We start from the raw sequence: 14332 nt of genomic DNA, 5'->3' as shown, positions 1-14332 counted from the left end.
CATTCAGAACGGTATTTTTTTTCTCATAGGCCATAATCTGTCATTAGGCCATATCTTTAATATAGGTCATTCTCATTGCATAGACCGGTGGTTCCCAACCGATTTTTGGCTATGTCCCACCTAGGCATTTCCACCCTTCGTTATATTGAAATTTTGTTACCGAAAATTTTTCGCGTATTCGCCTGAAGGAAGCTCAAAAGGCCATCTTTTTTCGAGTCGTCCTCGAGGTGTATTTTGTGTGAATGAAAATTCTTGTCTGTATAAAACTCCTATCATACAATGCCTGACGTCGTTGCAATACTATGATGCAACTGTTTTGCTCTTTAAGAAAAGTGCAAAAAAAGAGTTTTTGCTCTTTAAAGCCATTTACATGAAAAAATTTGCCCATGACCCACTAATATATTCCCATGCCCCATGTTGGGAATCACGGGTATATACCATATAAGCCCTGCTTGAGTTGCTGATGTTAAAAGCAATTAACTACATCTACACGCATAGGATGAAGAATATGATTTTTTTTTTTAGCAAATGGAATAATATTAGTCACTGAGAACCAGTGCTACCTAAAAATCATCCAGTTTGTTGGTTAAAGAAAAAATAATAACTTTAGGGGAATTCTAAAAAAAAGTAATTGACAAGTTCATGACCAGAGAACGAAGTTATCCGTCTGCTCCAAAACTAATTATGAGTAAAAAAACAATTTAGGGTTTTGAACATTCAAACCCTTCAAAATTCAGTTAATAAAGGTGTATCAGCTCAATTTTATCTTTGGCCGTTAATGGGAATGGAAACAAATAGGGGGATATTCTAGCGGGAGCAGGATAGTATAATTCCGCTCTGCGAAAAAGTGCTGACGTTTCAACTAGGATAAAGCTGAATTTTCAGGAGCTAAGTAACAGAGGGTCATAACGAATCCCCACATAGGCCTTTTAGGGAATTTATTTGTAAAATGGTGGAAGTACTCAAAATTTTGGGTTCTTGCGTAAAAATAATGGTTCATACCCATTATATCTTACACGCGAAAGAAGTCAAGTTTAGTTAATGCTAATGAAATAAAATAGGATGAAAAATATAATAGTTTAGAAACAAATTTGGGCTATATATTTGCACATTAGGGGGGGGGGATGGGGGGAAGCATAGCATATATTAAATAGGTAACCTAACCTAGGTACCTTTCCCCCCTAGACCCCAAAAAACAGTAGTTTAAATATTGTAAACACAATGAGAAACCACGCTTTACGATCCATTTCGCTATTGTAAATACCCCTTTGACTGGTTTCCTTTAGTGTTTCCCGATACAGCATACAGCGGTGTGTAAGATAAAATGCATAAGTACCAAAATAATTTAGCTCTCCGATTGTGAGTTACTCAGAGGGATGGTGGGGGGGGAGCTTTCAATTGAAGTCCTAATTGTTTTGTTTGTGGAGGAGGGGGAGCTTATTATTTACATTTTCAAATGTTTTTGTTATTGACCCCCAATATTTTTTTATTATTAGTCCCCCTTCCCCGAAAAACATTTGATTACGTGCCTGCCTCCCTCCTCTCCAATGTCTTCGACCAGTTGGTAAAATTCATTAGATAGAATTTGATTTTATGCTAAAAAAGAATCGTTTTCGGCTTGTTCTCTTTAATAGCAAAATAGGAAATTCTTAATTTATTTGCGGCATAATACAGCCAACCCAAGTTTAAATTGAAAATAGAGCATATATTTTATGAAGCCCACCTCTTTTTTTATCCCCTTGAATTGAATCTGTAAAGTTATGGCATAAAGATTTTTTCTTCGCAAAGTTACTGAAATTGTATTTTATAAATTTGTCTGACCGAAGAAGATGGCATTGAAGGAGGGGCAGGGTTAAATGGGGTGGCTCTAAAAGAAGCTACAAAGAAAAGCCGAATTTAACAAAAAAAACTTGCTAAATTTGAATTGTTGTGCTGCTACCAGCAAAGTCTCCCCAAATCTAGAGGCCTTGAAATGCTGTCCATACAATTTTACCGTAATTTTAGTTCTGGTTTGTAAAAATGACCAGTCAGATAGCACAAAATGTCGGACCCCCCCTCACCCCAAAAAAGAAAGGTCTATAGGATATAGTCCCTCTGTTTGGATCTAATACTTTCGTGGTTATTTTCTCTCTTTTGTTAATATACTGGTGGGCAGGCCGATTTCTCACTACAAAAAATATAACTTTTTCCTGCTTAGGCATGTTTAAATTAAATTGTAATAAAATTATTTACATAGAGTTTAAATTATACTATAGATAATTTCTCACGACTTTCTAATAGTCTAGTCGTTTAAAATATAAGTCGATGAACTTTTTTTTTGGGGGGGGGGGGCTGGAGGTTGATGTCAAAGTGTATGATTGATTCTTCGTTTTGCCGGTACTTTCGCATTATCCGGGCCTCTCTAAAAAGTCAAGTTTGGTTAATGCTAATGAAATAAAATAAAATAGGATGACTATATAATAGTTTAGAAACAAATTTGGGCTATATATTTGCACATTAGGGGGAGTGGGGTTGGCAAAGCATAGCATATATTAAATACGTAACCTAACCTAACCTAGGTACCTTTTCCCCCAACTAAACTCCAAAAAAACACAGTTTAATATTGTATATGCAATTAAAACCATGCTAGACAAAGTATTTCTCTCAGCAGTGTCTTGAATCATCTTGTATCAAAACGGGTTTTTCAACGCCCGTTTGACTGTAGCATCTAGCATCTCTTATATGACTTCTTTAGAGAGGCCCGGATAATGCGAAAGTACCGTTTTACATTTATGTAGAGGTTACTCAAAAACGGGTTTATACCCTGAAACCAATTGCAGCAATATTGCAACCATTTCAACGAAGCTACTGCAATTTTAATGTTATTCCGATTCCGCCCTATAAAAATGACCATTCAGCTAGTAAAATCTGTTGGATCCCTCCAACCTCAACCAACCTCCAACCTCAATAGGCATTTTAATGTTATTCCAATTCTGCCTTATAAAAATGACCATTCAGCCAGTAAAATATGTTGGATCCCTCCAACCTCAACCAGCCACCAACCTCCAACCTCAAGGACCAACTTCAAAAGGCATTTTAATGTTATTCCAATTCCGCCCTATAAAAATGACAATTCAGCCAGTAAAATATGTTAGATCCCTCCAACCTCAACCAACCTCCAACCTCTAGGGTCTCTGTAGGCTTTAGTTCCTCTATTGGGTCGAACTCTTTAATTGCTATTTTCTTTTGTTAAGCTGTACGGGGAGGTTGACTGGACTCCTTTTTACTCTGTAAAAAGGAGTCCAGTCCCACCTACTCAAGGTATGTTTATGGGGGTGCTACCATTTCGGCGAACCGTCATAAGCACGAAACATCATAACATCGAACCGTCAGAACCTCCAACCGTCATAACATCTAAAAAAATTTATAAGTTTATCAAATAGTAATAAGTATATAATAGTCTAGAAACAAATTTGGGCTATCTATTTGCACATTAGGGGGAGTGGGGGGCAAAGCATAGCATATATTAAATGCGTAACTAAACTTACCTAGGTACCTTTTTCCCTATCTAACCTCCAAAAAAACTAAAGTTTTAAAATTTTCGATGTTATGACGGTTCGAAGTTCTGAAGGAATTTTTTGTCGATGTTATGACGGATTTTGTACTGCTCCTGACGTTCGTGCTCCTGACGGTTCGATGTTATGACGCCTTCCCGTGTTTATGTAATTCTATTTACACTCAATTTACGTTATGGTTAATTTTATCAATTATTATTTTTCTACCACTTACATATGGTTAAGTTTGCAACCTTACCTCTCTCCAATTAGTCGAGTCGTTCCAAAGCTGTGTTGATGAACTTCACCTGATTTTGGGGGAGTTTTGATGTTAATTCGCTTCGTTAATTCTTTCTTGTATGTTCACATTGAAGTTATTCGAAAAATGTGTTCATTCCCTGAGGCAAATTACTGCATTGTTAACGATACTACTGCAATTTTCCCTAAATCCTAATTATAATATCGAAAATTGGCAGGTCTGCCATAAAATATATCCTCCCCCCCCCTCAGAAAAAACCGTCTCTGAAGTCTCTAGCCTAATTTTTCTTTTTAACTTAATTCCTGGGATTGGTTGCAAATAGGAAGAAAAGGGTTTGTTATGTTAATTCCATTTATTGATGCACCTGTGTTACCAACTGTTTGGCATTAACAGACACGTGATAGGCGGCTGCACCTGTGCATTCAGTAAGTGACAGTTCTCTCTAATTGCATCATTGCAAGTCATGAAGTTCTCTTTTGAATTTTGTTCAACCAAAAATTAACATCCCGAAAAATATTTTCATTGTGCTCTGTAGCCATGTGTCCATAGGTCTATCCTTTTGGTCAGGGAGGGGGAGCAATATAAAGTGCTTAAGTAGGCTATACGGTACTCTTCCATTAGCTGGACTCTTTTATATAGTGCTAGTTTGGTTAATGCTAATGAAATAAAATAAAATAGGAAGAATATATAATAGTTTCGAAACAAATTTAGGCTATATATTTGCACATTCAGGGGGTGGGGGCAAAACATAGCATATATTAAATACATAACCTAGCCTAGGTACCTCTTTCCCCCCCCCCCCCAAAACACAACTCTTTAAATACCGTATACGTAATTAAATCACACTATACACTACAGCTGTGTCTTGTATCATCCCGTTGAAAAACGGTTTTTTCAACGCGCTCGAGTTTGAGATATAAAAAGAGTCCAGCTAATGGAAGAGTACCGGCTATACTTTTGCAAAATGAGACTCGTGATAGGCGCATACACCTATGCATTCAGTGTGTGACAGTTCTCTCTAATTGCATAATTGCATGTCATGAAGTTTTCTTTTGAGTTTATGATCAACCAAAAACATAAAAAATATTTTCATTGTGCGCTGTAGCCATGTGTCCATAGGTCTATCTGTTTGGCGAGGGGGGAGGGATCTAAAGTGCTTTATTAAGCTACTCTTTGGAAAGTATTTATAATAAATTTTTTTGTTCATAACTGATTAGACGGGAGAGGGATGGAAACTTTTACCGGCGGGGGTGGGGGACCAAAGTAATATACTTCTTCGTTCTATTCTTTTTCAATATGTTTACAATCAATGCTAATAACTAATCAGGGAGGGTGGGAGCTAAAAGATTAAGCGCTTTTGTAAGCTATCCTTTTGTAAGTTCATCCTTTTTGTAAGCTTATACCTACTTGGGGGGCGTGCTCTGGGATGTTCGTCTTGTTGGGTAATGTTGGCATCCCCTTGGCTGTGTGGGTCTTTATCTATTTTGATTGCCAACATACAGGGGTGGATCCAGGATTTTTTTTAGGGGGGGGGGGGTGCAAAATAGGTTGATCCGAAAAAAAAATTCCGCGCAAAATAGGTCGATCCGATAAACTTGCGTTTGGAGCAAGTTAAATTAACGCAAACTTGAGTTAATTAATTAACTTACACTACTTTAGACTACGCTAGGGCAGGGGGCGCACCCCTCAGCCCCCCCCCTGGACCCGCCACTGCCAACAGAACACTTAGGAGCAGGTAAAAATGCAGTGGCACACTCAGCGGAATATAAATGAAGGATATTTAAGCGTTGCAAAATGACAGCTGAGTAAACCGCGGGCACTAAATAGCTGTAGATTGTTCTGCAGTTGAGGCATCTACGTAGGACTCCTTTGGGGGGAAGGATACAACTTCTGGAAAACCTCAAAAATCTGGAAACTTTTGTAAAACCTGCGAGAAAACCGATAAAAATATAGGTGTATAGGAAAGTATAGCAGGGCACTCGGCTGGACATGAAGAATTTTAAACTGTTGAAAAATGTAAGCTTAGTCAATCGCAGGCAGTGGGTGCACTGATATTCTAACATTCAGTTATATACGTAGGAATCCTTGGGGGAGGGGGCTCAACCTGGAAAGACTATGCAGATTACATGAAAACCACGAATAAAATCGTAATTATTTCATTAATTAAGAGAGAAGGTGCTCGAACCTCCACACCCCTCCCCTGCTTACGTACTGATATGGTTGCACAGGTGAATCATAGAAAAGGGAACATTGAGCGCCTTTACATGCCATGGAGGCTTTGTGGGGATCATCGCATTATATTTGTTTTAATATTTTTTTGGAAATATATTTTATCTTGTGTTTAGAAGATGATTAACTTGATCTACTTGAAATTTTCAGAAAAAATTTCGGAAATAGAAAAAGTTAAAAATTTTTTGAAAAAATCTGAAAAATTTTCTACGTTTCAGAAAAAATTGAAATAGATTTCGTAACAGCCCTTCGAATGTACGGATTTTAACATTGTCTTATGCATTTTATCATATTGCCCATTATGAAAGTGTTTTTTTTTTCTTAAATAAATGAAATAGTTTTTAAGTTACTTTTTGCATTAGACATCATTAAAAAGAATTTGCCTTTTCTAAACTTGTTTCTAAGAAATATTGTTTGTTGGAGCAGCATTTTGCACTGTTGTGTATGAGCAGTGAATTGTGTTGTGTTTTTGTGTCCTTATAGCACAGATGAAGTCTAGCTATAATTGAAAAATCCACCTTTTACTTTTATCTGTCCATCGTAATGTTAAAATTAAACTATGCCCATCCGTAAAACATATGTAATGGTAGAATGATCACCTGATATTCAGTACTGGTGCGTATGCAGGATTTATTAGGGGGGGGGGCATCGAAAAAATGCTAAAACCGGCAAATTATACGGAACATCCAAGACATTACTTGAAAAATTATATCAATCTCAGGATTTTAGGGGGACTTGGCTTGCAGCCTCCGCCTTTTGGTCACTTGCCTAATCTTACAATAAACATTTTTTAAGCTATCCACATGTTAAAAAGTTCAAGAAAATAATCATAAAATATTTAGAGAGCTTTTCTATTAAAAATATAAAACTTGATGATAGTAGCAGTAATGGTACTAGTAGTCGAATTTCTTTTAAATCAATAAAAAAAAAAAAAAAAAAATACTCACCAGGTAACCAATAGCTAAGCTTGCAAGGCCTGCTTCGAAAACAATAGCATCAAAAAAGGATAAATGTAAAAAAAAAGTATGACAACGTGAACCCCAAAAGTAATTTTAAGAACTAGGGGGTTAAACCGTGTACCGAATTCACCCAAACGAAGCACTGTAATTCATGAATCAAAATAATACAATTTTTTCTTTCCCAAGCTTTCCTTTCTAATAATTTCAAATATTTTAAGAAGGCAATTAGATTAAACAATCATAAACAAAAAAAAATATTATAAATATATTGTTTTATGAACTTCCACATTTTTAATGCTTTACTCTTTTTTTTTTAGATAATGTCTTTTCGTGTCCGTGCTTCCAAGTTTCGTCATGTGTATGGTACGTCATTAAAACGGGACCAATGTTATGACAATGTCAGGGTGTCCAAATCGTCATGGGACTCAACTTTCTGCGCTGTAAATCCCAAGTTTTTAGCCATCATTGTTGAATCCGCAGGAGGAGGTGCCTTTATTGTCTTACCCCTTGCGAAGGTAATGTGCTTTCTTTTCTGTTTGCCAATATTCACCCTAATATGATAGTATCAACCCTTTAAGGACTGTTATGGACTTTAAGGACCCTAATATGATAGTAACCTATCAACCCTTTTTGATTGCTAATCTCAGGTTTTTAGCTATTATTTTTAGATTGGATTATATTCGGATTATTATTTGAAGGAAGTGCCATCGTTGTTTTGTACAACTGTTGACCCAAGTTTATATGTCGATTCGAACAATGAGGGGTAAAAACCCCTAGTGCGACGATCATTATTGAATCTACAGGAGGAAGGTTCATCTTTGTTTTATTCTTGGCTAAGATAACCGGTTTTCAGTTTTAATATTTTTTTTACTCCAGCTTGCCATCATCAATCCCAGCAATGATGGTTAGAGACCCTTTGTTCGGTCCTCACTGTTGAATCTTGATGAGAATGGGTCATTTCTGTTCAGGAGAATGGGCTTTGATAATGTTTGTTTCTGTCCTATCGTTTTTGATCCGAGTAAAAAATTGTCAATTTGAACAATGAGGGGTAGAAACCCCAAGTCTGACGATCATCATTGAATCTGCAGGACTAACTGCATTGTTTTATTCTTGGCTAAGATAATGGGTTTTGAGTTGTGCCATTGTTTACTCCAGCTTGCTTATTAGCCTATTAACCTCAACAATGATGGGTAGACACCCTAAGTTTGGTTCTCACTATTGTATCGCGAAGAGATATTGCTATTTCTCTTTTACCCCTAGCTACGATAATAACCTCTCTGTTTTACCATTTTCGACCCAAGTTAACCATTATCGATTTCGACAATTATGGGATCTTACTCAAATCCAGGAGAGAAAGCGACTTTATTGTTCTTCCCCATTCTAAGATAAGGTACTTTCTCTTTTTTCATTCCGATAACTCCTTCGGTTAGATGTCCTGATGACAGGAAATTAGGGGTTCTTGCTCTTTAGGGAATTATTCTTTAGGAATTAGGGGCCCTTAGGTGTGGATCCTCGAAATACGTAATTGTTGAGATCCGACTGGATTGTCTGTAAGATATTTCTGCTAAACTAAATTTTGGGAACTCCCGGCATCCTACCTCTCACAGAGAATGCAATATGTTCAGACACTAAAAAAGCTTAAATAAGACCTTATTCCTAATCTCCCGAACTTGAATTGAGATCCAATAACACTCTTTGGTAAATATTATGATTTTGAAAAATCTCAATTCACAGACGTTGAATTAAGTCCTGACCCCATAGGACTACTACCAGGAAACATACTTATTTTGCCAAGAAACATACTTATTTTGACAGGTTTGGCTGAATTTGGTGCAAAAATAGCAAAAATTTGGTAACCATCCCCGCGTCGGCCACATAATATCCATGCGTCACAAAGGCAGAAGCGCAGAACTAAGGCACAAGCTTCTACTTCCTATCAAGTTTGGTTAAATATGGCTTTACAGCTTTGAATAAATACTTGATTTATTTAATAGATATTAATTGTGAGTAAATTGTCTCTTAAAAAGAGATGTATAAATATATCTTATCAAACGGGCAATATATTTCGACAAAAAATGTCGAAAATGACGCTATAATTTTTCTGAAAATGAGATTAACATCGTTTTTCTGTGTAAAAAGAAACAAAACAATTTAGATAAGTCGTGACTTTGGGAAAATTTGTTTTCCCCCAGCTCCCTTAACAGTTTTAATAAACCCTCTGCTGACTGAAATTAGAGACCCCCAAAGGTTGAAAGCCTTGAGCTTAGGTAAGAGGAGTTTCAAAACGCAATTTGTTTGTTGACATTCTGCTACGACGGGTATTCTCTGCTCAAGGGTGAGTGAATAATCACGTCATTGCTATTCTTAAACCTTCGGACCTTGGTTAATCAAATTCATATTTAGCGATCGCTTAATTAATTAGTCGCCTTGCTTAATGATATGAAAAAAAAACAGGTCCATTTAGCCTTGAACGACAAGAGCAATATTGATCAGTTCGAGCTTTGACATTTAGACACATAGTAGGCTATTCAACTCAATATTGGTATTTTGGCTTGAATTTTCGCCTGTCTTTTTTTTCACCGAGCAGTTTGGTCCCTTGTTTTGGTCTTGGTTTTGGCAGTTTGGTCCCAAGCGTGTTTTGGTTTTGGCAGTTTGGTCCCTTGGTACTCTCCTTAAACCATTGAACAGTTGGAATTAATTATTTAAACACCAGAAACTAACAAAGACAATGAAAAAAAAAAAAAATCAAAGACCTTGAAAACCAAATCTATTGTTTTACTTTTTGAATTAGATTTCCGATGGAAATGGACTTTCGCTAGTTGTGGAACTTTTTAATAAATAATAAAAACTGGAAATCTTAGAATCCCATATCTTTTTGGTTTCTTTTTTTGTTATCACACCTACTTTTACTTTGGAAAGCTGAAAATAAGACATTTAAAGTAGCACATGTTTTAATCGTGATTGATTTAGTTACAAATCTGGTTTCATGTTATTAGATCATACTCTCTCACTGGATTACCTATCTACCTCTGGGACTAGAACGCCAGACCACCTCGCTTTAAAACTATGACCCTAAAATACACATTCATAATACACAAAAATACACATGTTTTTGCCTAAAACTTACATACTTCACGTTTTCACGGGTTCCTGATCCTATAGGCCTATTGTAAAAATGTCGCTAGTGATTACCCGTATCCGTGTTTGTTTGGTAAAGTTTTGCATGCTCATCCATTAAAATCCATAATTTTTTACTAAGTCTGCCCATGATATGATATTTATTTGCTAAAAGAGCACAACTGAATTATGTTAAACTGAATATAAAAAATATGCACACAAAAAAGTAGAACAAAATAAGAAAATACAACTATTCCGAACAATTTCTGGGTGCGCCATATCCACTCGGATAAATCTATAACAATTTTATATACTAATAAAATTTCTATTTTCCAGAACTCCAACAAACCACCCCTTCTGACCTTTTCCAACCCCAAATATCTCCTTTCTCAACTCTCCCTACTCAACACAATCAAAAAGGAAAAAACGATTTGTGTCATGTTGCTATAATCTTGGCCTTCAAGAGATCCCCCCCCTCACTTGGTCTTTCGACACGTATATGTCACAACGAGTAATATAGACTGTGCATAACCTGGGTATTAACACTCGTGGGGAAAGCCATTGCAGGAAATAACCCAAGTAGGCTATTGTCTTCAATGGAAGTAAATCGGCATGAAATATGACGTAAAAATACCATTCTATACTAGTTTGTATACAAATTCACGAATGTTAAAATCAGTAGTTATCTATGTATATGATAATGTTTATTAATACCTGATTTAACTATCTGATGCAGACTGTATGGATCAGAAAGAAGCTCCCAATTTTATTGCAGTTGATTTCTATAAAAGGACTGGCAGTTCCTGATAACACCATTTCGACGGTAAATTAAAGTTATTGCATAAAATGAAAGAGCTTAAAAAACACTGTCTTAAATTACACCTCCAGGTGAATTTATATGTAAATAAACGAAGTTAATGTATTTCACGCTTATATTTTTGTGTGTGTGCGCAGTCTAGGCGCGTACGAACGACAGGGCTTTTGAACCCACGTCATACCACAACCCCTGAAATCTCAGTATTTTACGAGGTCCATATAATTTGCCTTTTTCTGCATTTTCTTTAAAGATTCTGACAATCCGGATACAAAATCTTGTGTAATTATAATATTTAAAGGAAATTATAATTGGTAATTATTGTTAATTATAATATTTTTTGTTAAATCTTGGTAATTATAATATTTTTTTGAAGAAGGGATCGATGCCTCAAGTAATCTGTATTTTTACGCTCTTCATAGCCTTAATAAAAGTCCGAAGTTTTTGGAAGTATTTTTGATTTGTCTTGAAAGCCGCCCACTCAGTAAGGTTTATTCATAAGGCATAATAATAGCCAACCCCTTTTTGGTCGCATTCATGTTTGTGCCCTAACTTCATAAACTACCAAGGACATTGAAAATGAAATTTAATTGTTTGAAACAGTTATTTGGAAACTAATACAACTGTATATTTCTTTAAAAGGTAGAAAAAACAAATGGAAATTCATTTTTTAACGAAAAAAAACCCACAAATGTAGTTATACATTTTTGGTAGTGGCGTTTGCTTAATTAGAATTAATTAAAATGCTTAATTAAACAAAGAAGGAAAAAAATTGTGGGTGAAGCATCAAAAAGAAATAAACTAAAAACTCATGGCGTCGAACATATCAAAAAGTGTAAATTTCTGTTGAAGGTTTAGTTGTCCTCGGAAACTAACAAATCATTAATGTTTGAATTTTTACGGACGAAGAGCTTTGTTAAATTTACCTAATTAGTCTAGCTTACTGGTTTTCACGGTTCAACGTTGCGTTGTTTACGAAAATATGATATTGACCCCAAAACTTCATAATCCTGAAGTAATCAAAAGAAAATCTTTGAAGTTCGTGCTTTAGAGGCATTATTATAGACCTACGACGAGCCCAGAATGCAAAGGGTCTAAGTGCAAATGAGTCCAGGGGCTGCATTAAATATTTTATTTTGATGTCCTTGGTACTTTCCCTCCTCCATTGCCCTTGTGAGCTAACATGGTTACGTAGTATTTTGCACTAGAGCCCCAGTCTCTCCTATAAATTCTTAATTTTGCACAGAAAATACTAACACACAGAATACACATTGTATACAGCAACATACACGTTGCTGAAACTATGACAGCATATGAGAATTCTCGGATAATAATCAAGATATAATTTATTACACGGTTTCCTCCTACATCATAATTCTAAGTATACTTTAGGCTTTTTTTTGTGTAAATGTATTCTGCTTTCATAAACACTTGGAAAAGGAAGATTTTGGTGCCGAAATTTTATATTTTGTTCTTTTATCTGTTACTGTGATTTTGTCATATTTTTTTTTTTACCTAGTGCAAGAAATGCGAAATTTTAAGCCCAAAACAAACGGGCTTATCTCACGTTTTTGCAGTTTAACTCGAAAACTTAATATTAATAAAAAAAAAAAAATGAGGATCTTAATATGTCGGCTAATTTTGAAAAAAAACTAAAGATTGTACATGTCTTCTACGATCATTTGGGAAAGTTTGATTATATTTATGTGGCTATGTTAATTCATAAAATAATGTTTCTTAATATTTGAGCTAGAAGTGCCTAAAGATTCGGCCCCATTATAACTGCTATCCCATGTGTCACCCCTATAGATCCCTGCAAATGGACTAGAATCCAGGGCCGTATCCAGGATTTTTGTTCAGGGGGGGTTTTACTAATTTTTGACTTTTTTTTTGGGGGGGGGGTTTACTCATTTTTGACTCAGTTTTCGACTAATTTTACTGATTTTTACCTAGGTTTTACTAATTTTCGACTTATTTTCGAGTCGGTCAAAAATTTCGGGGGGGGGGGTTCAAACCGGGTAACCCCCCCCTGGATACGGCCTTGCTAGAATCCCAAAATACGTAAGTCTTGAAGTCTTTCAATGCGGCTCCCGCAAACGTGGTCAGTGGATGTAAATCACCCTGTTGAATCTCAGTAACCAACTAAAAAAAAAAAAAAAAAAAAAAAAAAAAAAAAAAAAAAAAAGTAAGCGGCTTTCGCACTACGTATATAATTTCCATGCTAAGTTGTTACGCTACGTTATGTTGAGTTTAACTTCTCACGCTTAAAAAAAATCCTTTCAAATTAGGAAAATAACAAAATCATCAGTAGTATCGTCTACAATCATCACATTCAAAAATTTAGAATGGAGATTTAGATTCAAGCCCTGATGATGATCTTATTGCTATCGCAGCAGGATGGCTTCTGGTGGAAAGACGGCTTTAAAGGCCTTCTAGGAAAAGAAAATACTGGACCCGTTCAATTATTGGCCTAAGAAGTATAAAAGCTTTTGGCTCTCGATATATTTTCCAAGAAAAGCTGATGAGTGATGATGACGAAGTTGTTCATCCTTGCTCGATTTATGAGGGACGAGTTTGTGGAAATCTCGTCCCTCAAGGGAATTTAAATTCCCTTAAGGGAATTTAAAGATGAGCTGACAGAGAATTTATGAAAACAGTTACACCTCAAGTAAAAACGGCTCTAATTCTTCTGTAGTTGGCTGCTGGAATTTGTTTTGCTACTCTGTAGCATAAACCTATGTAACGTCAAATTCTATGGAGACGTAAACGTAAAATTAGTAACGTAAATTCGTAAAACGGTCTACTTGGCACTGCCTGCATACATTTTACATTAAGTACATTTTTCGCATGCTGACCAATGGTCTGATTGGAGCAGATACCTGGCTCTCCGCCTTCTAACCAGAGTGCAATGCGTGGCTGGGAGTGAATCGTCTGACTTCCCCTGCCCCTCCCCCCTTCCCAGATTTCACCAGGTACCCATTTGGAGCTGGATCGACTCTGGCTTAGCTTATGGAGTCACACCGCGGACCCATGTTCCAAACCGAATAACCACAGCTACAGAAAAAAATTCCTGCGTAAGATTACATAACGTCACGTAAAGTCTTATGTTATGCTAGTGTGAAGTGTTCAACGGCGATGGTGTGAAAGCGCCATAAGATACACTACACCTAGAATACACCCTTGTATTTTGAGCTCAAAAAGGTAAAACCGGAAAACAAATCCATATACCAGAGGCCTATCTGTTCTTATTTTAACCAGGTGTGTTCCAGTAGACAATCTTTATTTAGATTTAAATTTTCTTCAGTTTGTTTTCATTCAGATAAACCGCTACTCATGTGTCATTAAGCATGTGGTCTCCTAAAATAGATTTTTTTTCTCTCCTTTTTCTATGCGTTTGAAATTGGCACGCTTACTGTTAGAA

General features: G+C 36.1%; 1 protein-coding gene across 3 annotated transcripts in view; it reads left to right on the top strand.

Annotated features, from left to right (window-relative positions):
- coro (protein coronin) overlaps nucleotides 1-14332 on the top strand; it is a 201588-nt gene that overhangs the window by 33917 nt on the left and 153339 nt on the right. For all 3 annotated transcript variants that reach the window (XM_089095230.1, XM_089095232.1, XM_089095229.1), the window contains exon 2: nucleotides 7298-7495. In XM_089095230.1, the coding sequence (XP_088951356.1) occupies nucleotides 7301-7495 (195 nt within the window). In that variant the 5' untranslated portion in view covers nucleotides 7298-7300. The remainder of the gene's footprint in view (nucleotides 1-7297; nucleotides 7496-14332) is intronic.

The sequence above is a fragment of the Artemia sp. Qi Xiang Cuo genome, chromosome 10 (genome assembly GCF_049724085.1).
Source record: "Artemia sp. Qi Xiang Cuo chromosome 10, ASM4972408v1, whole genome shotgun sequence".
Taxonomy (NCBI): domain Eukaryota; kingdom Metazoa; phylum Arthropoda; class Branchiopoda; order Anostraca; family Artemiidae; genus Artemia; species Artemia sp. Qi Xiang Cuo.
Note: the sequence above shows the minus strand (reverse complement) of the source record. Positions and strands in the feature narration are given on the sequence as shown.